The 27,690-nt window shown below is 38.2% G+C and overlaps 1 protein-coding gene across 3 annotated transcripts in view; it reads left to right on the forward strand.

The window, feature by feature from the left end:
- The window catches only part of XRCC4 (X-ray repair cross complementing 4), a 284,419-nt gene that overhangs the window by 143,849 nt on the left and 112,880 nt on the right, over window positions 1-27,690 (forward strand). For all 3 annotated transcript variants that reach the window (XM_074952809.1, XM_074952811.1, XM_074952810.1), the window contains exons 4-6: window positions 3,669-3,835; window positions 10,816-10,968; window positions 11,739-11,845. In XM_074952809.1, coding sequence (XP_074808910.1) covers window positions 3,669-3,835; window positions 10,816-10,968; window positions 11,739-11,845 — 427 coding nt within the window. The remainder of the gene's footprint in view (window positions 1-3,668; window positions 3,836-10,815; window positions 10,969-11,738; window positions 11,846-27,690) is intronic.

Raw genomic sequence — 27,690 nt, forward strand, 5'->3', positions numbered from 1 at the left:
AGAAGAAGGTTTACTTGCCTTAATCTAACCAAAGGCATATATATAGTCACTGTCGTGACATTTTTATCTTACTGGGGCCATATGTACTCTAGAAAAACTTGATAGTGTTTTCTTAACTGCTGCATCTCTATTGATGGTAGGAGTAGGGGAAGCTGTAATGTAGACCGGATGAATGTTCTTACCACCCTGCTACCTAACACTTAGCTGAAGAAAAAGGATATAGATTATATGATATAATTTTTTATTTATTATGCTTTACTCTGTCTTAAGCTTGTTTTATGTAAGAAGATACACAATACCCATTGCTTTTACCATGATGACCAGTTCCTATTAAAATGATACAGCTAAATCCTGCCCTTTACTGCACTGGTTTACAGCAGGGAAAGGGATGTAGAGAGTTTCTTTCACTTTCCGCACCCTCATTCAAAGAACACGGCAGAATCTCCCATAGCATTAAAAAAAACCACTTAAAAAGAGATAGCCAGCTAGTGCTCTAGCTAATGCACTTCATCTCCAAGGAGCTGCAATATGCAGCTCAGGAGATATGTCTAGCACCCTGTCCTAGCTGATTAGCTCATTAGGTTGAATGCTGCTCCTCTACTGTTTTCTGCAGTGTGACCTCCCCTGTCTGCCCTGAGGAACCCTTCCATAGCAGGTAGAATACCTGAAGGAAAGGAGGTACCTGGCTGAATCTCATCTCTCCCTCACTGCACTAGTCAGGGTGGGATTACATAGTTCATGAAAAATATGGGTGAGAGTGATGCTACATCAGTGTAATCACATCGTATTTGCTATCTTGAAATCTTACAAATAAAATATTTCATTATTGGTCTGCTTTGTAGAAATAAATTTCATTTCCTGTTAGTCTTGTAATCAGAATTCATTACATAACACGTAACAACAGAAAGAAAACTGTAAGATGCACCACATTTCATTGTTCTGAATAAACATTTTAATTTAATTTATCTGAATTCATTATATTCCAAGTAATTTACATGGCAAAATCTTTTAAACTTTCTAGATCTTTTCTCTCTAATCAAAGTTAAGAGGGCAGAAAGGTTGCATTTCATTTATCTGTGCTACTATATTTTTACATCTTTGTCTAGTATCAGTGTGGCATGAAGTCTTTATCCATTTGGCCTGGTGTGACTTGCAAGTGATGAAAAACAGTTTCCTTTACACAAGTCTATCTTTGTTAATGCTGTCGGGCAAGTCGGATATCCAGGGAATACAATGTCACTTGGCGGGTTACTGATAATGTAATCTAACTTCTAAAAATAAATAAAACTCATCTTGTCATCTGTTCTATTTAACCTTAAATAGCAGTTTTGTACAACATAAAGGAAACTTGTGTATTGTGAAGTGTACATTTACATTTAGAACAGGTTCACATGCTCAGTGCTAGACTAAACCTTCATTTTCAACACATTTCCTGATGATCTTCTACTTACTAAAGACAGTGATTTTATGATAGTTTCATTGCTTGTTTGCAGTAAGTTGCACAACTGCAATGATTAATTAAGTAAAAATTAAATCTAGACTGAAGAATTAATATAATGCTGTTGTCAGTTTTCCCCTTTGACTGTTTTTATATTAGCTGCCAGCCTCTCCTGATTAAGGTGGAGTAGAGTAGAGAGAAAACAGAGGAAAAGTGAAAATGGGATAGACAGGATGACCTACCCCTCTTAAAGTCTTGTATTCTTTGTGCAGCAAGATATGCTGTGCAGACTAAACCCTTCCTTGGCATGTAAAATTGCCGGTGTTTTCTGAAGACCTGTTGTTTTTATTTTTACTTACGCTATAAAAGAGGACTGTTAATTAATAATGTCACAAAATACCAAAACAGTCTTGTGAATCTTTTAAGGATTCCAAGAAACTAGGCAGAGTCTACACTCTTTGCAGATATCCTTGGCTGACTTTACTATCCCTTTGGGCCATGCCTATACAAAGGTAAGTCCTATGGATGCTCCCAGTAGTGGGCACCTCTCACCTCCTAAGATGGCTCACATTTCCTCATACCAGCTACCTCAAAGTGACGTTGAGGTGACTCAATCACAGTCTATAAATATCTACATCAGGAACAAATATTTAATAATGGGCTCTTCGATCTAGCAGAGAAAGGTATAACATGATCCAATGGCTGGAAGTTGAAGCTAGACAAATTCAGACTGAAAATAAGGTGTACATTTTTTAAAAGAGATGGTCATTAACCACTGGAATAACTTACCCAGAGTCATGGTGGATTCTTCCTTACTGACAGTTTTTAAATCAAGGTTGGATGTTTTCCTGAAGGACCTGCTGTAGGAATTATTTTGGGGAAGTTCGTCTTGCACTCTCAGAAGAGGTCCCATAAGACTAGGAGAGCACTAATAAGAAAAAGCTGATTTCTTTCAAAAACTCCCATACAAAAGGATTAGCCTTCATCTATGATACTTCTTGAGACATCATTAGATTCTCTGCTTGATCTCTCTGGTGCAACACCCTTGCATGGAAAAATATGTGGCTGTGCGCTCCAGATGCAGACCCAACTTCTGGGTGAAACTTTTTGGTGAGTTTCTAGAAAAAGCTCAGAAGGACTTGTCAGATCTGATTGAAGTTTTGTCCAGCCAAACTTCATCTAGTTCAGGTCATTTCACCACAGTTGCAACTGCTAGCCATACCAGAATCACTTGCATCCTATAGAGGTCAGGATTGTCCACAGGACAATGAGTCCAAATATAAAATAAAATAGTTTACTTTAAAATAAAAAAACTAATAATTTGTTCTATATTGGAACATTGACATTAGTAAGAATTGTTCTACATTTTCAACCATTCCTTTCTACAACACCATTTCTACATTTTCGATAGCATCTTCAACAGCAAAGAAACTTCACTGCTGCCAAAATGCCCTATCTTGTAAATCTTTACTTATGTGAGTCATCCCATTTGAAGTAATTGGGACTGTCTGCATGATTAAAGGACTACTTGCATGATTAAGGGTTTGTTGGAGAGGGTCCCTGGAGGGAAAGCTCCTGGGATGGGCTTCTTCCCTTCTTATAGATCTTTAAAGCACCAAAGAAACCTGTGGTGCTATATTAAACCCAGAGATCTTTATTATGAATTTACATAATGCTCATTGGACTTCTTCATATTTCTGTTGTCCTATGGCTGTTCTGTTTCCTGCAATAGGTGGCAAATAGCTTTCTAGATACTTCATCAGTTAGTATAATAAGAATAATGTTATAAATGCCTTACAGAATTCTTTTCCTATAGCTCTGCACTACATTAAAACTGCCTTTTGCTCAGCACCTGAGATATCTTGTTGCATCTTCCTGCAGTTAATTTTTTCTCTTTGTTAGGGAGCAGATTGTTAGTGTAGCATATACTCGGCTCTCTTGGTACTGATTTATCAGTGTGTAGATACTGTGGTAATGGATACCCTATATGCACCTAAGACTGTATACAAATGTAGATAAATTAGACATATAAGCAAATGGTTCTTTATCCCACTTGCCACATACTTACTCAAGAGGCTTACTTTTGTTGCCATTCTGTTGTAATTTTAACAGGGATTGTAATCATACAATACGCTGATGCCTGTTAAGAGCATGTCTGGAGTTGATTGAAGCTGGGTTTTTTGACCTTTTTAGATCCAGCAAAGTAACTCAGTTTTTCCTTGTGTCCCAGTTTAGACTTGGATCACTGAAGCTACAAAAAGTCTTAAGTCCAACTGAAGTCATCAAAGAGCTGATTTGCCACTGCCTCGACTGTGTAGCAGAACTACATGCCGAAAAGGAGCATCTGCAAAAGGAAAATGAAAGGCTTCTAAGTGATTGGAATGACGTGCAAGGACTGTAGGTTGAAAAATGCATCAATAAGATATTCTTTATATACTATGTGTTTGCAAAAAGAAAAGGAGTACTTGTGGCACCTTAGAGACTAACCAATTTATTTGAGCATGATGAAGTGAGCTGTAGCTCACGAAAGCTCATGCTCAAATAAATTGGTTAGTCTCTAAGGTGCCACAAGTACTCCTTTTCTTTTTGTGAATACAGACTAACACGGCTGTTACTGTGAAATATGTGTTTGCAGTTTACCTATGCAACAAAGTGTAGGTTATACTGATGGGCACTATATATTTAAGATATTTTCAAAATGAAATGCACCTATTGATAGTGTTTTGGGCCGTAACAGCTTATAGGTTACACATCTGTAGAGGCTTCTTCTTATTTCAAGGTGGCAGGCAACACCTGAGTTGCTAACATATAATGCTGATTGTAGCTTTATGTAGCCAGAAATATCTTCACTCTCCCTTTCCCCCTCCTGCAGAATGCAGTGTGCGTTTTCTTCTGCATAGGTCCCTTAATGATAAGCGTTATTTTGCTTGTCTTGATTTCTATTTCAGTTGTGATTTACATTTTAAACTAGATTATTCCTGGGGCCATGGGGGGCAAGAGGGGAAGAGAATGTAATTTGACAGTAATTAAAGCCAGCTATATTGTCAAAGTATCAGAAGGGTCGTGAATGTCTTGCAAGGGAGCGGGGAGGAAGACACAAATTTAAAAAAAAATTGCACAAGATCACATTATTTTAAGCAAGATATTTGTATTTGTCAATAGAGTGCCAAATTTAGAAATATTCATGGAAGAAATTAACTCAATGGTGTGCTGGGTAGGGCGACAAAGACCATATCTTTTTTTAAAAAAGAAGAATAAAAAATGGTCACAGAGTTTGTCCTGAAAGTTTTGTCATGACAAATATACAGCCTCACTAGTAGTGTTTGACTACTTAATAGTTTAACAGTGTAGTAAACAATAACTTTTTATAATTAATGTTTTGCACTGCATTAAATGCCATTTTGTTTTGTGTAGTGCTGTGGCACTTGTAATTGATAATTCCACAACAAACAGTGATTATTACATCTTAACTTTAAACTATTTCATAGAATCATAGAATCATAGAATAACAGAGTTGGAAGGGACCTCTGGAGGCCATCTAGTCCAACCCCCTGCCCAGAACAGGACCAATCCCAACTAAATCATCCCAGCCAGGGCTTTGTCAAGTCTGACCTTAAAATAAATAAATAAAATATTTAAATACCTAGTCACAATTATATAGCATACAAAATGTGCTGAGCATCTCCAGTGAGGAGCTGGGTGTCCTCGAATCCCATCTAGTCAACTGCCTTCTACTTGCCAACAGCTAAGTGCAGGATTCAACTGTAAAGCAGTTTTTCTGTTTTAGAGGTACGATATAGATAGTGTCATTGCAAGGCTTCTTATATTAAAATTAATCAATAAACCTATCTAGTTTACAGTTGAATATGCTGAAAGCAGTTGAGAAATTATAGTTTACAAGTTTGAACTGTTGCACTAATTTTTTTAAAAAATTAAATAAATAAAATACTGCCACCCCGAGTCATTGGCAATATCCAAATATAGAGACGAATGCCATGGAAACCATTGCCATTAGTTAGGCGCTGGACTGAACTGAGTTCTTGCCACCTAACTGCTTTTAGCTACATAATAACTTTGGAATCTAGTTAACATTTGTTTAAATATGAATTTGTTCAGTTTCCTTGTGTTTTAACATACATAGAAAATTCAGTAAGGATTATCTTGAATATCCTTTGTGCATGAGTATACAAACACACACACTGGGTAGGTGAGTTAAAATATCAAACTAGAATAATGTTTTTGTTTTATATAGATTATTACATTGGTAAATATAGAGCAATACTAAGCATCTTTAATAGAAAAGTTTCCTAAATCCCGGAAAATAAAGATAAGTTTCTGTTTTGTATGTAGTGTGTCTTCTATACTAACCAGGTAAAATTAATATAGATGAGTTATAGTCAAGTAAACTGTCAATTTATATTATGGTCAAATGTAGTGACAGAAAATCGGAACCATAAATTAGGTCACCAGTATTACTTGTCTTCAAATGGCAACCATTACTAACACCAGTTGTTTTCAGTAGGTTGTGGTTGTGTTTTGACTGCTATCATCCCAACTTGACATATTAAAAGTATCATGCTTCTATTAACTCCAAGATCGCTTTGATTATGGAACTTGAAAAGCATGTGCAAATAAGACTAATAAAAATGTCTATGGCCATTAGCTTTTTTCACTTGTGATTTCACTTTTTTATTAAATTTAAAAGCTTTGTTTGAGATGAGTAGCTTATGTACATGGGACTGTGGAGATGTGACTTCTGTGAAACAAATCCCATATAGGCACCAGTGGGTGACAAATTGCAATGAAAGGTTGCGTTTGTAGCTGGTGAACGACTGAAATTTAATCCTTTGCTTAGTTCTCACAGGTGTAAGGGTCTGTACAAGTAGAACTTTTGCAGGATTGGGCCCTTTGGCTCTTGCCATATTAAGGGGGAAAGTGATTTCCAGAGTCAAGCGTCCTTCATTGAAATTGCATTGCATGCAATCCGCCTTTGGTTAAATCAGGAGACTGCTACTAGTAAATTGAATAAATCAGATGATCTCAAGGCTATGGTACCAAACAACATTAGTTTTTGTTGACTAGTGTTGTTTTGATTTACCCTTTATTTGGTTACTATTCCCATTGCGGGAAGGGAGTCTTCTTTTTCCTCACTGAAGGATTTGATACACTTAATGTCATATTTTACACTTGTATTCGCAAAAAGAAAAGGAGTACTTGTGGCTCCTTAGAGACTAACCAATTTATTTGAACATAAGCTTTCGTGAGCTACAGCTCACTTCATCGGATGCATACTGTGGAAAGTGTAGAAGATCTTTTTATACACACAAAGCATGAAAAAATACCTCCCCCCACCCCACTCTCCTGCTGGTAATAGCTTATCTAAAGTGATCACTCTCCTTACAATGTGTATGATAATCAAGGTGGGCCATTTCCAGCACAAATCCAGGGTTTAATGGATGTAGAAGCCCTCTACACCAACATTCCACACAAAGATGGACTACAAGCCATCAAGAACACTATCCCCGATAATGTCACGACTAAGCTGGTGGCTGAACTTTGTGACTTTGTCCTTACCCATAACTATTTTACATTTGGGGACAATATATACCTTCAAATCAGCGGCACTGCTATGGGTACCCGCATGGTCCCACAGTATGCCAACATTTTTATGGCTGACTTAGAACAACGCTTCCTCAGCTCTCGTCCCCTAACGCCCCTACTCTACTTGTGCTATATTGATGACATCTTCATCATCTGGACCCAGGGAAAAGAAGCCCTTGAGGAATTCCACCATGATTTCAACAATTTCCATCCCACCATCAACCTCATCCTGGTCCAGTCCACACAAGAGATCCACTTCCTGGACACTACAGTGCTAATAAACGATGGTCACATAAACACCACCCTATACTGGAAACCTACTGACCCCTATTCCTACCTACATGCCTCCAGCTTTCACCCTGACCACACCACATGATCCATTGTCTACAGCCAAGCTCTGCGATACAACTGCATTTGCTCCAACCCCCCAGACAGAGACAAACACCTACAAGATCTCTATCAAGCATTCTTACAACTACAATACCAACCTGCAGAAGTGAAGAAACAGATTGATAGAGCCAGAAGAGTTCCCAGAAGTCACCTAGTACAGGACAGGCCTAACAAAGAAAATAACAGAACGCCACTAGCCGTAACCTTCAGCCCCCAACTAAAACCCCTCCAACGCATTATTAAGGATCTACAACCTATCCTGAAGGATGACCCAATACTCTCACAAATCTTGGGAGACAGGCCAGTCCTTGCCTACAGACAGCCCCCCAACCTGAAGCGAATACTCACCAGCAACCACATACCACACAACAGAACCACTAACCCAGGAACCTATCCTTGCAACAAAGCCCGTTGCCAACTGTGCCCACATATCTATTCAGGGGACACCATCACAGGGCCTAATAACATCAGCCACACTATCAGAGGCTCGTTCACCTGCACATCCACCAGTGTGATATATGCCATCATGTGCCAGCAATGCCCCTCTGCCATGTACATTGGTCAAACTGGACAGTCTCTACGTAAAAGAATAAATGGACACAAATCAGATGTCAAGAATTATAACATTCATAAACCAGTCGGAGAACACTTCAATCTCTCTGGTCACGCGATTACAGACATGAAAGTTGCGATATTAGAACAAAAAAACTTCAAAACCAGACTCCAGCGAGAGACTGTTGAATTGGAATTCATTTGCAAATTGGATACAATTAACTTAGGCTTGAATAGAGACTGGGAGTGGCTAAGTCATTATGCAAGGTAACCTATTTCCCCTTGTTTTTTCCTAACCCCCCCCCCCCCCCCAGATGTTCTTGTTAAACCCTGGATTTGTGCTGGAAATGGCCCACCTTGATTATCATACACATTGTAAGAAGAGTGATCACTTTAGATAAGCTATTACCAGCAGGACAGTGGGGTGGGGGGAGGTATTTTTTCATGCTTTGTGTGTATAAAAAGATCTTCTACACTTTCCACAGTATGCATCCAACGAAGTGAGCTGTAGCTCACAAAAGCTTATGCTCAAATAAATTGGTTAGTCTCTAAGGTGCCACAAGTACTCCTTTTCTTTTTGCGAATACAGACTAACACGGCTATTACTCTGAAACCTACACTTGTATATGCAGTTCATATACGTAAATGGAGATAATGGTTAATTTCAACCCTGTTGAAGTCAATGATATTACACCAAGGATTAATTTGGCTTGGCATTTTAAACCATCTTGCTTTTATGCTGAATCTTTATTTAATCAGGTAGTGGGTTTTGGCACTCTCCCTCCACCCCAAAACTGGATAAAGATGTCACTGCTAGGGCTTGTGACTCTTTGTACTGTGCTTTAACATTTTGGTGTATATTGTTCCATTAAACGGTTAAAATTCCCATTTATAGATGGAAAGTCTCCTGGTAGTTGATTAGTACATATGATGTTTCTTTTAAGAATTATTGAACCGATCTATATGGTAATGATGTTCAGCATGATTTGCATTTAAATTAGATGAATTATTTATCAACTATCAAACATATCCCAAAAGCATATCACAGCAGACTAAGTTAATACTTCATAAGATTCCTTTCTTTTGTCTTTTTCATTTTATAGGCATTTCATATAAAAATGACAAAATAACCAATATTTGTTTTAAATACACATTGAAAAAATATAATGCTATTACAGTGTTGACACTTCCGTTTTTATAACTTACCGGTAGTTTTTCAATAGCTATTGAATAAAAACCCACAAATTTTTGAAAAATGCTTTTGAATGTTCTAACTGTGAAAAATGGCATGTCTTCCAGAATCAGCCTCTTCATCACAACTCTCTTATATATCAGTCCAATGGAAGATAGAATCATAGAAATGTAGGTCTGGGAGGGATCTCAAGAGGCCATCTAGTCCAGCCCCCCCTCCCCCCAAAAGCAGGATTAAGGACACCTGGACCATCTCTGACATCGTTCTGATATTGTCCATACATTTGTGGTATTTAATCATCATTTGCTTTATTACTTTACCTACCATGTCTATGTTCTGAAGTCTGCAATGAGCAGTAAGATCATTACTAGCTTGTATATTTATTTATATATTACACACACAAATCTACTTTAAAAACACTTAAGTTGCAAAGTCAAGAACTAAAAACCTAGGAAATACCAGCATTAAAGTTGCCTGTTAGATTACCATGTTTTTCACAGGACCTCTACTTCATTCAATGCACAGGACTTTTTTATTCATATTGTGGCCCCATTCCTTATTTACTGGACACTATATATTTATTTATACACTATTTATTTTGTTGATTTTAGATTCTTGATTGAAATTTAAGGTCAATCCATTTTTTATTTAAAAGCCAAAACAAACTAACCCCCTTATATTTAGATATCATATAAAAACTTGAGGTTGACCCTATTCCAAGATGTCATTCAGCAGAACTCTTAAGATTTTTACATATAGAATTAGGTATCCCTCTAAAAAGTAGTTTACATTAGATACAGAAAAAAAGTCATTTACTCTCCAAAATTAGGGCTGTGAGTGTCTTAAAAATCTCAGCTGTCTTGCTGTACAACTCAAATAAAACAAACAGCACAACATAGGGTTTGTTAGCATTGTAGTTGTTTGTATGCCAGTAGGAAATTGAAATTGCCACAAATCCTGCTTCAGTGGTTCTGCTGAATCAGTTTCAATATCCTGCTGCACCAGAGGAACAAAGACTTCATAGGACCAAAGGGACAATAAGTGGGCAAATGTTCATGTAACATACACACCTGCTTCTGGAATCCTGACAAAAATTAAGTGGTTTTGCATGAGTTGCCAGGATCATCAGCTGGAATTTTAAGATAGTTTCAACACATTTGGAGGGCTTGTTTTTTTCCTGTATATAAATATACATTAAAAATGCAAATCAGAATGAATAGGCTTAAATTTTGGGCCCATGGAATTTGACCATAACTCTCTATTTATAATCTCAGTGTATCCTTCTAAATTATACACGCTATGCTGAATTCACCATTCAATCTAAATAACTCTGATATCTAACATGTAGCTGTCTGTATAGTATACACATAAGCTAACCTCTAAGAAACAGGGGTTAGGGAGAAACTTTCCCTGTGGGCAGATTATTATATAACTGCCTCCTGTAGGGCTTTTTTCATGTTCCTCTGAAGCAGCTTCTATTGACCTTTTTTGGGGACAAAACGCTGAACTTGATGGACAGTTGGTGTGATCCATAATGGCAATTCCTATGTACCTCTCTTCCTAATTATATTTTAGGAGGGCTGGTATTACTATAGAACATTGTTAGTAAAATGTGAAGATATTAACTATTGTTATATTTTAGGCTGGAAAAATGTGTGGAAGCTAAAGAAGAACTGGAGGCAGATCTTTACAAAAGATTTATTCTTGTGCTCAATGAAAAGAAAGCAAAGATAAGAAATTTACAAAAGTTGTTAAAAGAAGCTCAGGAACCTGCAGAGGATACAACACATGCAAGGTATTTGTTAATTTGCTCAAGTTATTTGTTGTGCCTGGCACATACATAGGTTTCATTTGTATTTACTGAGTTTTAATAGATGGTAGTGTAATCATTGTTTCAATGTAATAACAATTAATAAATCATCATATGTTATGAGGTGCTTTGTTAAATACAGACTCAAAAGGAAGAGTAAATTAGCCACTACCTGAGGTGTCACTGAATGTCTCTTATCTAAGCACTGACCAGGGCTAAGTTTCTGAGTGGTATGGCTTCAATGAAAGGTGTTTAATTAAAATTGAATACAGAGATTTACTTAACTGTAAATGTTTCCTGAAATATTTCAAATTATTTCTTGGGCAGGGGGTAGGAGGTGGAAATGGATAGTGTTTTGTGTCAGAGTACAATTGATCCCTATACCCACTCCAACCTGCCTTCACTAGTTGCTCAAGTGCCTCTTAAAAACTCTCTTCTTCCAAAATGCCTTTCCTCCTTAAAGAAGTGTTAATAGTGAGGTGATTGGAAATATTTACTTAAGAAGCAAATAACATTTACTTAGAAAAAAAAAATCCAAACCAAAAAAAAATCATGGAACTGCTAAGAGACACACGTTAAATCAATGACATTGTTTTAATCCGGTCTGACCCCACTTCCTTTTAGGACATTATCTATCTAGTTTGTTTATCTAAGTTGTGAAGTCTTCAGGATAGGGACCTAGTATTGACCTCTGTCTGTAAAGTGCTGTAGAAATAGCAGCTAACAGATGGAAAATTACCTTTCTGTTGTTCTAGGGATAGCATGGCTACTGTCCAAACTGCTGTTGAAAGAGAGAGAGATTATGATGGCAGCACAGATGAGGAATGTGAAAATTTAACACAGCCTTCTACATTAGCATCAGGTAAGACAGAATATGTTGTTCTCATTGGCGATATTGCGAGCAGGCCAATTATGTTACATGAATAAACTATAATGACGACAAAACACTACCTGACAAATTGCTTTGTGACAAGCCAATTTACAAGCATTTAAAAAAAAGCCCTCTATTGAAGCAGAGTATAATGCTGACATTTCAAATTAAAGGAAGTATTAAAAAGCATGTAGCGTAAATGAAGGAAATGTCGTTGTTTATGAAATGACAAATTACATACTTTGCATAACTATAGCCATTTTACAGTATCTGAACCTTTTTTACAGTATGTGAACTGTCAACAATTACATTTTAAGTTCCAGGAATCATTATGTACATGTAAAGATTGCTGGGATTTAAAATGTAATTGCTGACAGTTCATAGTCTGTAGTAAAAAAAAAAAAAAAAAAAAAGGTTTTACCTGCAATCAAGAGAGTTTTTTGCTCTATTTTTGTAGTGCACAAATGGAGCAAAACTATTTTTATAACATCCAGCAGAATTCATTGAAATTTACTGGGTTGCTCTTAACCTCAGGTAGTTGAGTGTGAAAATTAAGTTGATTAATCCTCCTAAGACTGGAGAAGTGGGAGTACATCGTATAGTGATTGCCCATTTCACAATACACTCTATAAAACTTCACATCATACGAATTTTCAGCTTGGTGTGTCAAATGCTGTGTGTGCAAATCTCTGTAGAGGGAATGCTGTCAGGGCATAAAAACTGCCTTACACTGACAGCTACCAGATACTTAAGGATTTCCCTTCAGGATTATTGATTTTGTATGGTTTCTCTCACCTGAGCCATTTATCTCTACTATAGGGTAAGATAATCAAAGATAGATAAAAGCAGATAACTGACATACTTGTTGTCTTCAGTGGGAGCTGAGGTTCTCAGCACCATAGAGTAATTAGTCTCCAACTCTGTAGTGCGAGTGTATGGGTTTTTTGAAGACCTTCTAACACAATTTACATAGGTAATAGATTTAGAAAGTAGCCAGCCTTGTAGCATGCATTTAAGTGAAGAAAGAATGTGAAGTGCAGACACCATCCAAAGAAATAATTTTCTGTTGACCAACTGTAGTGGTAAAGTATCTGTTTAGTTGATAATTCTTTGCTTTCAATCTGTATTTCATCAGTGGCACAAACAATGTCTTGAGAAATACTTCATTTAGTAAAATGGCACGGAGAAGGGATAACTTCAATTATCAACTTTTTGCTAGATCCAGTAAAAATTAAGCTGCTAGATAGCATTTTTATGACAGACATCTGTGTAGCATTTCCTTTAACTGCCTAGCATGAGAGACTGAACTTGATGCCTGAATTTGTAGGGAGAAAAGCACGTGCATAATCTTTTAGCTATGAAAAATGTTTACTCCACTTGCCTGTGAGAGTCAGATATGTTCAGAATTGCTTTCTGTGACTATCAGAGAAAATAACATGAACATGATGTTCAGGTAACAGACAAACTGTTCCAAAGTAATGTGTTTAAAAAGTCAAGTTTTTTATAGTAATGTTAACTCTGTGGCACTAAACATGTAGTGAAGTTGGGGCCAGATAATACTTCCTGGTTCTGGGCACAACAGGTTTCCTCCATAAAATAGTCTTCCCTTCCCACAAGGAAGAAGTGTACATATGCCTCAGCAGTACTGCTCTCCTTTCCCAGTGCCCTACTCAGGCCTGTTCACCTTTCCAAGGATCGATGCTGGGGGATGGGTGGGGACTGAATGAACCTTGGGGAGGAGGTGAGTGGTTCAGGGATGAGGTTTGGGGAGAGAAGGGGAAGATGCACACAGTCCACAGTCCTTAGGCCTAAAAGATGATTCCGTCCCAGACTGTATTAGCTTCTCCTTGTAGCACTCACTCCTTGGAGCAAACAACACCTACAATTTTTTTTTAATAACATTGCTTTTATGTTTCCTGTGTCGTTGGGGAGGAATGTTGTTGTTGCAACACTGTCAAGGCTCCTAAGCTGTTACAGCTGCTTAGTGCTTCTGTCCTTGGAGCTCTTGTGTTATCAGCACTAGCAGAGAGCACAGACTGCTAATTCAGCAGACCTCGATGTTACTCCGAGGGAAAGACCACAGGCACGGTTCAGTGACAAAGGGACTCAGCCAGGTTTATTGCCCTCAAGGCACAGTCCTAGCGACTAGCACAACTTGTACAAGTACATTCACCCATGAGTGCCCCATGGCAAGGAGCGGCACAGTCAGCAGTGGTAGTTTCTGCTGTCCATTCGGCCACACAAAGGGTTAAGGCAAGGTACACTGTCATTTACAGACTGAGACAAACAACTGGGATAAACAAGTTATGTAGCACCTTACATATTTCATGGCATTTGTTTGTTACTTTCTCTTGTACCTTGTCCTGATATCTTGGACAAAACATCCCTATTCATTATTCTGTCAAACCATCTTATCTTGTACCAGATGGGGGTGTATCTGTACTAGCCTTCTGAAATATATTTATGTAAATATCTAGTGCCTAGTACTTCGTAGGAACACCTGTATTTTAGCAATGCTAGAGGCAACTTTGCTAAGTTCATGTATCGGATTGTGAACTTGTAAGCATTTGCTTTAATATATGGCCTGACTTTGGCTCACAGCCTGTGGTTTAGGCACCAGGTTTTGCACCAGGCCTAGTGCTCCAGGCTCTCTGTCTCTCTACTATGTCCTGTTCAATTATTTATTTATTTACATTTTCCTCCCATTTAGATCTGCAATTTAACATTGCATGGATAACAGTAGAATCACAGAATAAAACAAGCTCTTGTATTTTCCACAAAATATAAGATGTATTGATTGTGCACAAATTCAAGTGAGGTTTTTGTCAGGGTCCCTTCCATGCAACAGTTTGATAACCTGTAGAAATCTAGGTCTTTCCATTGTTTGCAATAAAAATATTGGACAGTGCAAGCCTGTATGATCTATAGAATATTTTATAACTGCAGTGCCTAATTCATGGCTCCTGGCCAGCGTCAACAGAAATATCCAAATGTTTTTCCTCAAATTTGCACACCATTACGTTAACACTTTGTGTTTAAAAAAGTGACAGTTACAGTTGGATTAGAAGGAATATTAATATAAGACAAACAAAGAAACATCAGATATATTTGAGAAGTATAGCTTCATAAAATATTCTATGTTACTTGCTAATCAAGACCTGCAAAAATATATCCACCCATTTGTCCCTGGTGAGTGGGAAATGTACCTGGGGAGTTGGTGAATGTAGCAGACAGAAAATGAGAAGAAGATCATCAGTTTCATAAGGGTTCAATAGCTTTTGAGAAGCAGTTGTATTACACAGACCAGTGTCTTGCAAATTTCACTGTGATGCTACTCCAAAATGCTCCACCTATGAAGAAGAAAAAGACTTAAGTCTCCCCTTCCATTGCAAAGCACTTCCAAAGCAGTGGAAGAATGAATTTCTGTTTTACTTGCTGTTTCTGAAGTGCATAGAATTCCAACTGCTCCCAAGAGAAATTTACAATATTGTGGTCACTTTCACTGCTATTGCTCACAAAGCTATTAGGTACCAGTGAATGCAATGGGAATCTGGCACCTTACTAACCCAGTGCTAAGGCTGCTGGTGAGCTGAGACCACTGCCTATGATGCTGACCAATATTGTCTCATTGTTCCCTGGTATTCCCCCATCAGTCTGTCAATCCATCTCTTGTCTGATACTTAGATTGTAAGCTCTTTGGGATAGGGACCACCTTTTGGTTCTGTTTGTACAGCACCTAGCACAATGGGGTCCATGACTAGGGTTCCTAAGTGCACGGTAATGAAAATAGTAAATAATAATAATATGTAAGTACATGGATGGTGCAAGCTCAGCCAAGGTAAACTAGAAGAGATGTTGGTTGGAAAAAGGAAACACTTTAAGCTGTTGGCTATATTTCAGACTCTGTCCTCTAAAGGACTTATGACTAAGGCTACATTTTAGTCATGGATATTTTTAGTAAAAGTCATGGACAGGTCACGGGCAGTAAACAAAAATTCACTATATACCCCTGACTAAAACTTGGGGGAGGGGGCTGGGTGGTGGCGTGTGGCCTGGGACCCCCGCTGGTGCTGGTGGGGGAGGTTGGCGGGGCCAGCAGGCTCCCTACCTGGCTCCACACCTTCCCCCTCCCAGCAGCAGCAGAGTTTGGGTTACCGGGCAATGGAAGCTGCGAAGCTGGCACGCTGAGCAGAAGCAGCATGCAGAGCTGCCCGGCCACACCTCCGCCTAGGAGCTGAGTGAGGGGGATGTCGCCGCTTCCAGGGAGCCCCCTGGGTAAGCGCTTCCCAGAGTCTGCCTCACCCTGTTCCGTACCCCAATCCCCTGTCCCCCCACACCCAAACTCTGCTGCTGCTGGGCGGTGGGGCACGGCCCCAGCAGTGGCTGGTGCAGGGCCTGCCTGAGCTGCCCTCCGGCCAGGCGCACCAGCTGCTGCAGAAGTCATGGAGGTCAAGTAAAGTCACAGAATCTGTGACTTCCGTGAGCTCCATGACAAACTCACAACCTTACTTATGATCAACAAGGTGATATAGTCTTTTTGCACTCATTAGTGTTCCTAGTAGATAGCAACAGTCGTAAAAAAAAAAAAAAAAAAAGCTTTTTTCCCCATCTTTGGCTTGCCAAGAGACTATGCTTGTTCTGTGATTAGGACCAAGTGTATTGATCCACAGTGATCAACTTCAGGTTGTACTATTATCATACACTCTACCAGAGACTAACTGTGTAGGCCCACAAGGAAGCTGCAGCCCCTTCCAGTGGGCTCTCAACCTTTCCAAACTACTGTACCCCTTTCAGGAGTCTGATTTGTCTTGTGTACCCCCAAGTTTCACCTCACTTAAAAACTACTTGCTTATAAAATCAGTCATAAAGTGTCACAGCATGCTGTACTGAAAAATTGGTGACTTTCTCATTCTTACTATACAATTATAAAATAAATCAATTGGAATATAAATATTGTACTTACATTTCAGTATATAGTATTTAGAGAAGTATAAACAAGTCCTTTTCTTTATGAAATTTTAGAGTGTACTCACTTCCCTCGTGCTTTTCATGTAGCCTGTTGTAAAACTAGGTAAATATCTAGATGAGTTGATGTACCCCTGGAACAGGTCTGCGTACCCCAAGGGGTGCCGTAGTCCACCTTCTAGACATGGACAATTCAGAGCACAACATAACATTGTTCCACGCTCTCCACTTGCCAAGTACTCCTTTGAAGTGATGCTCCTTTGAACGGAAAGGGGAGGTTCAGATCTGTGATGGTGCTATCCTATTTAGCTGGCTGTGGAGGAAACGAAACAATAGTGCACTGATTTATAGTGTAAACACAATCTCCATCACTAGACGGGCTAAATATTTTTTTTGGTCTGGATTGCGAACCCCTTACTCACATTGGGGAACCGCTACTCCCATAAGCAGTCCCACTGAATTCAGAGAAACTACTTATGGGAGTAACTGCTCCACATTCTGAGCAGGGTTTACAATCATGTTTAAATGGAAGCTTCTATTCTGCAGCAAACAGCCAGCTCTATGGAAAGAACCTGTATCCACTGAATCCTCATATTTTCCACACCTGTACATTTCTATAGAATTTGCTTATGAGCACACATTGGGAGGTGGTTGTAAGAAACTTAGTCTAATGCCCAAAATAAATAATAGCGAGCTTCTTGCCATTTTGCAGTGTTGTGAAGTGCAAATGTTTTCAGCCCTCTCACTCAGGTTCCCATTTGGGGGATTACATGTTGTGCCTTTTTGAGGCTATGGCCCTTTACATTTAATTAGTTCTCTTGTGTAGTCCAAGCCACCAGTGGCTTGATGCTGCTGGCTATTAAGCTTTGATCCAAGTTATTAAAAAAATGTCTATTATAACAGCACCCAACTGTGCTGCTGCGGTTAAAATGCAGTCTGTCAGGGCTTCTCTCTTAAAGCCCGTTTTAAGGAGTTTAGAACTTGGGCACTTTAATTCATTTCAAGCTGAAATGACTTCCCATCCCCGCCCCCCCACCCCCCAAAAGATGTAATTGCAATTGTTTTGTCCTTTCTTTTCTTTTCTTTGTTTTAAATGAAACAAATCAGATTTTTGCTTTTATGATTTTAGATGCATTTCCCTTAAATTGTAGTGAAAATCTACTTTCTTCTGTAACCTGACATTTTGCAGGCTTTGGGTTTGCATTTGTAAAACTGCTTCCCATCTGCATAGTTCACCAGGTCTTTGATTCAAAATGCAGACACAGTGCTGCTTTCACAAACTTGTTATTTTCTTTTCACAATCCTATTGTTCCAAATGTTGCATTAGGGAAGGGGTTAATATAGAATAGCTATAGTAACATTTGAAAACAGCCTACTCTGCATACACCTGTCACTTCTATTGCACATTCCTTATTATATTGATATTAACATTGTGGTATAATTGAAAGTCCTAATCTCTGAATGAGCTATTGCAGTCTGTTGAATAAATCTACTAGAACATCAATAATTTGCAGAGATGACTGAAAGAACCATTGTGGATTACTGAATTTTATGAGTAAGCAAATAACCAAAATAGCGAATCACAACATGCATTTTATTTGACAACTGTAGTTTAGTTGTGACTACATTGGTTCGTATTAGCAAATGTTCTGTAGTTTTTTTTTTTAAAGCTTAGTACGTTGTTGTGATGACCCAGCATTTCACTACAGCACTGCCCTGTTACATTTCAGAAAATTGGGGAGAGGCCATTGATTTTTGTATGCAAATTATGGGATCAGGTGTATTAATAAAGCACTAGTTGCCGAGATTCTATTTCAGTATCTATTTTTATATTCACTTACATTTGTATTTGGAAAAAACCATGAACTCACTGGATTCTAACGCCCAACCCTGATGTACTTCCATGAATATGTTTAATTTTGCCTATTTTAAGATGATAATAAAATAAAAGAGCAGTTCAAATAAAGAAGCAATATAACTTTTTTTTTAGGAGGGTGAAGGAAGATTATGTCAGTAGCTTTCCTTTTCCTTTATCATATCACATACACAAACAGTCCTAATGGCTCTTCTAGGCACTAGTTGACTCTATTTGAGAGTGACCTGGAAGAATAAAGCCAGAAAGACCTAGCTGTAAGTCATACTTCACAAACAATTTTGAACTGAAAATGTACTGACCCACTGTGTGTCTCCTGAGTGCTAGTGCTGGTCCAAGTGGGTTGTTTTATAGTAGACCTGGGTCTGAATCAAAACCTTGGATCTGAAAAACCTTAAACTCTTGAACAGGTTTCATGTTCCAAGGAAGGAGGGAGCAGCACTAGTTTTTGACAGAATTAGCACTTGCAGAAGTATCCTTTCATCAATGGGAAGAATCAGTTCTTGAGTTAGAGAGTTGTTGAGAAGAGCTGATCGCAAGGTTCTATAATCCTGAGCAACTGGATAAAGCCTTTATTTTCAGCTGTTGAAGAAGGCTGCATATGAGATGCAATCAACAAAGCCAGACTAGATTTCACAGACTAGAAATCTGGGACCTTTTGAAGAGCTGCACACTCAACTATAGTTTGGTGGAAGAACATAATGCCTGCAACTGATTGCAAATTTAAAAACAATTATTTTTAACATTAATCCTTGATATGGTGTCTTTTTAGATTTCAGAGTTAATGCTTTGCATGCACTCTGTCATGACTCTTGTGGTATAGTCTGTTTCAGATAGAGAACTGTGGAAATGAGTGTTTTCCACTTGTTTTTATCCCGATTTATCTCACAAAGTAAAGGACTTCCAGGCCAGACCTTGGGTTCTCTGAGTCATTCTTCCAAACAAGATCTTCTGATCCTTGATACCAGTTTACCTGCTCATCCAACAAACATCTTTGTGCTTCCTTACATACCATATTTTATGCATAGAACACTCTCCTTGAACTGATCTATAAGGTCATGTTCAATCAAGCCCTTTTGTCAATTTTGGAAGGATTGTACATTGGGGCTAATAGATCAGAAAAGAATCAGATAAGGTGGCTTGAGAGTATAGTATGGGGTTAGAAGTCAGGAGGTCCTGAGTTCTAGTAATCTCTTACTATGTATTTATACTGGCCTTGGACAAGTCACTCCATCTTTCCATGTGTTTCCCAATGTGTAAAAAGGTATAATACTTATCCACCTACCTGACAGGGATGTTGTGAGGTTTTATTAGTTAATATTCATACAGTGCTTTGGATGTGGGAAACACCATATAAATGCCAAGCATTACTACTGAGTCAAGTAAATTAAGAGTGTTTGGGAGATTTTTTTCTAATGAATTTTGATCAGTGCTTAAAATAGGGAAGAGGAATAGGTATCTTACTTCTGGCCAGTTGAAAGAAGCTGAGGGGGGAAATGGAGTATACGCCTAATTTTTAGTTCAAATTTTGAATTTAGTGACTATTTTAATGAATATCCAAACTGTACTACCCTATAAAGTTTATGCCTCTTTGTGCATAGTCTGATTGCAAGTTATGCAAAAATGAAAAGGAAAGAAAAGTGTTTTGCTATCTTTTTCTACCTTATTGCAATAATTGCAAAGCAAAACTGTAAAGTTTTGAACTACAAAGGATTAATAGGAATTTTTGAATTTGTCAGTTTATTCTGCGATCTTCCCCAGTGTAGTGCATGAGTAGGAAACCTGAAAGAAGGTGATTTATTCAGACCGCTCCAAAATATCTGTTTAACTCTTTCTAACTCAAGTACTATAGTACAATTTTTATAGTTCATTTGCTGTAGAAGCCCTTTAAAAATAAAAATAATAGAAACATGACGATAAAGAAAAATGTTGGTATTGTGATGCACTATAGGTGATATATATAAAACTTCATTCAAATGTATATGAACTCAAAAGCCCCATAATACATACAATAATAATAATAATAAAGAAAATTGTTGTATACTAAGGGCTTGATCCAAAGCCCACAGAAGTCAATGGAAATGTTCCCTTATCTTCACTTGGGTTTGGCTTACACCCAAAATCCATTAATGTGCTTCAACTTTTTACTGTTTAGCTCATTTTACTGTTTTTGAATTTAAATTCTCATCCATGATGATAGGTTCTCTCATAAAATTAGTTCCCTCTTTGTCCCAAGGATTATTAGTTCTTATCCTCAAAGAAGCAGCATGTACATCAGTATGAAAGATGTTGACAGTGAAGTACTGAAGTAGATAAATTAAATTTTTTAAAAGGAAGCTTTAATTAACGTCAGTCCTCAGTGATGAAAAAAATCCACAGGAATGGTTTGGCATGATGCCAAGCTGCACTGGTAACTGCCATTACCAGACAATTTCTATCTTTGAAAAACAGGTACAGTGAGCTTCATGCTGGAAAGCCTGGAAGCTCTCTTTCAGCTTCATGATGAAAAGCTCTCCACAGGGCACTTTCCCTAGATCTGCATAACATGACATGCACACACTCGAGGTTGGGTATCAAAGCTTTGTAAAACATAGTGAAGATGGAAAAAGGGGTTCTAAAATAAAACAGTCCAGCAGCAATAAATAACAACAAAAATTGTTGCTCTGTAAAAGTCATTCTAAATTCATCTTCTATTATACAAACTCCTAGCTATTTCCTAGTTGTTTCTAAAGGTAAATAAGACATATTTAAGGTGTGCATTTCTGACTAATATACAGAAGTGCTCCAAGGAGAAACTGTTTCTTCAAAAACCTTTGTACCAGGCAATCACATGTTATATTTCCGTATAACAAATCTTTTGAAAAACATCTACTGATGTGTAACTTTACAAGAAGGAAGCACTTTTCAAAATTGGAGTTGGCAGCAGTGGCTTTATTAGTATTCGCGCGTTGCCTTACCGTATAAATTAAAAGGAAGAAAAGAGACAAAGCCAAACCAAGAGCATCATAAACTCCACATTCTGCTTTTTAAAATCAAAAAGAGAAATAGAATCAAAGGTACGTGATATTGAGGAAAGAAAAGCATCCCTTTGTTGCAAAAACCTATTTATACATGGTTACTTATCTGTTCTGTTTATTTCATTCAAGTATCACATATTCAGTGTGACAAGTCCAAAGCCTCTATTAATAGCTAAGAGTTAATTCATGAGATTCCAAGCTTCACAAATTACATGTGGAAAGGCAGTTTGGATTTATCACAAAACATTCTCTGGTATTTGATAATATATATTCTAGAAATTGGATATCTTTCACTAAGGATGAATTAAGTCTCCACTTGGCAGGTATATGGTCAGACAGAATGATAATATAGGTCTGTACATCCTGAGCATTGCTAAGTACTGCTTTAGAAATTGAGAACCTAGCTGTGCTTGAAGAATGATGGGTATAAGGCAAAGTATGATTACAGACATCTTTCTGCACTTTCCCTACTCAATTCAAAATTATAAATTAATAAATGTTTTTTTCTTTTTTTGCAGCTAGGAGTTATTAGATTGATTTAGCTCACCTGGGATTAACCAAGATGCTAAAACCCTCGGACTTAATTCTGTATTCCTCAGACACTCAAAACTCTCAATGACACATCTCTGGGACTAAGAAAAGCAGTACTTGTGGCACCTTAGAGACTAACAAATTTATTTGAGCATAAGCTTTCGTGAGCTTCATCGGATGCAGCTGTAGCTCACGAAAGCTTATGCTCAAATAAATTCAAATAAATAAATTTTTGCGAATACAGACTAACATGGCTGCTACTCTGATCTCTGGGACTATGATTTAAAAAAAAAATTAGATACATAGAGTTGGGCACCTAAGTGAGCTGCTGGATACCCAAAACTTTTGAAAATCTCGTCAGTTATTGAGGTGCCTATATAAGGAGTGACTTTAGGTACCTGTTTTGTTTTGTTTTTAATTTGGCCAGGGAGTTTTGGGTTTCAAGGAATGCAGGACAAGCCCTTTAGAGAGAGAGAGTGTCTATCAACTGCACTCAAGATTACATGGGGCATAATATAAATAAAATGGGAGAAATTGGCATATACGTTTACATATGTTAGTACTTCGGAGTGTAATATGTATATTTCTCAACTATCGTGTCTCCAAGGTAAGAATATTTTCTAATAACAGTAAAATAAATATTTCCCAATGAAAGAATAGCTCCCTTTAACAGTTATATAGTTGTCAGATTAGTCTAAACAACCTACGTAACCCATTTCAACCTTAAATTATTCTAGCAGAAGAGTATATTGCAGTACTGGGGCTACTTATTCCTCAAAATTTTGTATCTTTATGTATTCAGTTCCTTTTGTATATCAAGAAAAAAGCTTAACTAATTAAGGTTTTTAAGCATAAAAACTAAACCAAGCAATGCCAAGATGTAAAATATGAATAAATAAAAATTGAGTTATTCCCTATTAAAAACAGTTGAATTCCCAATACACCTCTTCAAATATTAACTTCTTCAATTATATATAAAACCTTCAGTTATTTTACATAGTTTTTATAAAATGTGTATCATTAACCAAGCACTTCACTTGTAACTTTATCACTCCCATTTATATCAATGTATAAAAGTATTGCTATGTGGCTCTTAATTTTAAAAAAGAACTTCCTAATTCTGATGGTAAGAAATACCTTTGAAGCTTTTATTTTTCTCTTTAAGAATTGTATAATGAAAACCCCAAGTCATTTCCCAGAAGGTGTTTTGAAAGAAATGTGTCACTGCCAACACAAAGGGGAAGACCTGGAACACCTCCGTGTGACCTGAGATGCTAGTTTCTTGCATCACCGATCAGCATAAGTGACAGCCAAACAAAATGTTAATGAAGCAACTATTCGCCATTTAAAGGAGCGCACGTAAAATTATATCAGCGAATCTAATTTGCACTATTATCAGGGATTGAAAAGGGAGGTACCCTTCAGGCAGCCTGTAACACAGAGCTCCACTAATGAGAGTCTAATTTATCTCATTCACATCCTACTTTTCTATAGCCGAGGAAAACTATTTTATTGCACCATCAAATACAAATAGTCTGTTAGTTTTATTAACGAAAGTACTTTTCCACAAGCAGAAAGGAAAGAAACAACAATTTTAACTGTGAGATTACTATTATCTTAGTTCTTTAGCCTAGAAATATTGGTAAAACAATACTATCTGGCATGTGGTTTTAGTCTATTTGAAACAGAAGAATTGGGAGTATAATGGGAACTAGAAGCTTTTTTTGACAATCATTTTACTTGCCAGTGTGTTCAAAAAAGTTAAAGCATACTATTTTAATGTCAGATGTTTATAGTAATTACCTGACTCTGCTTTCATTGGCATAACATAGTAACAATGTATAACAGGTTTCAGAGTAGCAGCCGTGTTAGTCTGTATTCGCAAAAAGAACAGGAGGACTTGTGGCACCTTAGAGACTATCCAATTTATTTGAGCATAAGCTTTCGTGAGCTACAGCTCACTTCATCGGAGTTCACTTCTTTGGATGCATCCGATGAAGTGAGCTGTAGCTCACGAAAGCTTAAACTCAAATAAATTGGTTAGTCTCTAAGGTGCCACAAGTCCTCCGTTTCTTTTAATGTATAACAGTTTATTTTATGTTTTTGCACAGTGCTAAACAGAGCTCAGCAGTTTATGGCATTTGGCAAAATCACCTGCTTATCTGTGCACTATAAAGTGTGGTTTATGCTGCTTGTTGTGCATCAACCGGCATCATAACACTTATTTAAACGTTGCTGTTTGGTCCAAATTAGTATTAAAAGCACTCTATTCATTACTTGCTCCTTGGCTAGAATCTGCCACTTATTCATCGATTACATTAAGTATGATTAATTGTAGGCTGCCTGTTCCTTCATTTTACAACAGCAAATCTGAGTCACAATTCCCAGTGCTAACTAATTTTATAATGTGTAATAAGGTGTGCTTACCAAAACTCCCAACAAACCAACACTGCTTTATTTGTATGGTAGTTCAGCAGAAATGACCTACTTTATAGAAGATTAAAAATGCTGTCCCCACCCCCAGTGAAGCTATTTACTAAATCCTTCTGATTTCTATTTGTGGTCTTATGTAGCAAAAAGCTCCTTAAACCTATATGATGCCACCTTCAAGCTCTGCCATCCACAGTTGCCTTGACTAGAATATACTGATTAATATAAATTAGCCCTCCCCTCAACAAAAAAAATCATTAAATGTTTAGTTATAATCATATTTTACAGCACCCAACAATACTGTGAAAGTTAAGAACCTGGCAGCATTATTGGGGCCAGATGCTCAGCTGGTATAATTTGGACAATGATGCGATACTGACTTATACCAGCTGAGGATTTGGTCCTCAACACCTACAGAAGTCCACAAGATAGATAGTGGAACTTAAAAGCAAAATGTCAGCTATTCAGGAGCCAAGGTGGCAGTTGGCTTATTCTGAAACAATTGTGGTATACAACGGTTGTGATAAAAAGAGATATCATAGGCATGCCAATAAATGGAAGAAAGGGACTGCAATACAGCCTGATACTGGTAAGCTGAGTTAAGAAAAATAATAAAACAATGTCATGGTAAGAAAAAGTGTTTACATCCCTTCATTAGGACCAGGAGGAACACAGAGACAATAGCACAGAAGAGGAAGAAATGACTTCACACAGTCTTACTACAGGCCTAATCCAACCACCATAGAAATCTATTGACTTCAAGTGACTGGATTAGGCTTTATGGTAGGCCAAGTATTCATTACAGATTCTCAGTAAGAATGACTACTATTGCAGGGTGCTTCTGGCCCTTTAAGAGGGAAGAAGCTAGTCTACCTGTGACTGGTCATCTGGCACCCCCCATTAGGCTTAAAAGGGGGCACGTGGGCTAGAGGGAAACAGAAAGAACATCAGAGAGTTACCTTGGGTGGGGGTGGTGGAGACTGCAGAACGCCCTACAGGGCTTCCCTGGAAAGATGGAGGAATTGCCAGGAAGCCAGAAGAGGGAAATACCTACTGACCTTCTTGTGCCAGAGAGCCATGGCCAATGCTGGAGAGGGCTGAAGGCTCTGAAGAGCAGTAGAGGGAGATGCCTGCTGGTTCTCTGAGCCTGATAGCTGAAACCAGAGGGCCAGAGATAGCTCAAGGCTGGGATGAGGCATGGTGAGAAATGTTGAAGCTGAAGAAAGCCTAAACCTGGTGAGAGACGCATGGACTGTACATTGATGGACGGTTGGGGACTTAATTTTGTGTGGTTTATACACACAGGGTTTTCTTTTGTAATAAAGTAATGCCACAAGAGCTACTTATAGTCAAAGACTGTGTAGACTATTTCTGGGAACCATTGGAGGGGAAATTGAGGCAGGCACACTGATCTTGAAATGGCCTGTCACAGAAGGGCACTCCAGGTGCGGGATCACCTTATGACACCTTTGTTATTGGCAGTACAACCACTTTGGATGAATGGGATGCATAAGTTGCAGTATCACTTATGTCAGATGCATCGTTTGATAGACAAGGCCCTGTACCCTCTGTTGTACACTGAATTTGCATTCTGTGGCAAGACATGTTGGTTTCTGTGGTACTCTGGTGAAAACTATGAACTGTAAAGTTGTGGGTAGATTTAAAAATCAGTGGGTTTTTAACTGAAATATACAAATGCATATGCAATCAGTATAGTGTTCTTTGTGTTGATTTTGATGTTATGCTGTTCGCTTTTTTTTTAAATGTACCACAGATCTATGCATTGACTAAAGATAAATGCACTGTGGAAGTTGTCAGGGAAAAGTGGCATCCGTCTGTAACCCTTCAGCCAGATTCAATATGTCTATGGTCCTTCTTGACAAATAATTAAACCAGCTCAAGCCCCTATCCTGAAACCTCTGAAAACTGAAGGCAACCTCCCTGGGTGCCCTTAACAGGCATGACTTTCCCAGTTGCAAGCACTCTGAGATTTGCATACAAAGAAGAAAATCATTATTAGTGGACAGGGAACTCAATCATAAGCTTGAGAAAACACAACAACAAAATATACATGCATGCGAAAAATAAAATATCCCCCACTCCTTCCAGTAACTTTGACAGTAGTCCTTCTGACTCCCTTTCCAACCACCAGTGAGAATGGCAACAGATAATAATCCTTTGGCCACACCACTCACCATCCCCCAAACCCCACTCATAGTTTGGATCAGTGAGTAGTATTAGTTCAAGTGTGTCTTTGCAGGTCGGTCTCCAGTCCCACGGGAGCTGCTTGTCTGGTCCCGCCACCACCTAACTAAGGAATTTATCTTTATTAAGGTGCTGAGTAGGCAGGGCCTCACTGAAATCCACTCAGCTCTGTTGTTGTCCTCTGTGACAGTTCTTGCAACAAAGTCCTCTGTCCACATTATCTCTTGCAATGAAGTTCCCATGGGAGAGGAGTCAAGAGCACTTAGGACCCTTGAATAGAGTCCTGGCTGCTTGGAAATGAGCTCTTTGCCATAAAACAAGAGCTCTTTCCCCTCTCCAATCTCCCCTTCCATTACCCTGCAAAATCTGAGTTCATGTATAGTTATGACTCATCAAGTGTCACTATGGGAATTGTGGGTAGATAGCCTATGCAAATTAATCTCTCTTTGGCAGTACTTTTCCCTTTTCACCAATAGGGGAGTAGAAAAGCTCTTTCCTCTGTTGCTCCTGCCCTTAAGGTTTACATGTGCGAGGAACAGTTAAGACTTTTGGCATCCAAAGAAGTATGGGAAGTGGTTCCAGGGACCCAGGATGTGGTGAAGACCTTTAGCAATAATGAAGGGAATACATTTGCCTCTTCTTTGTGGGTTGAGGTGGAGGTGATTTGAAAGTGGAGACACTGGAGACCTTGAACTTAGTTGCCTACCTCTGAAATCCAAATGCTAAGCATGAAAGACATCACCAGACTGCTAATCATTAAGCTGGACATTCAGTCCAACTGTTGCAAGGCAACGACATATTTGCGTCATCAGACC

This window comes from Natator depressus, chromosome 5 (genome assembly GCF_965152275.1).
Source record: "Natator depressus isolate rNatDep1 chromosome 5, rNatDep2.hap1, whole genome shotgun sequence".
Classification (NCBI taxonomy): Eukaryota; Metazoa; Chordata; order Testudines; family Cheloniidae; genus Natator; species Natator depressus.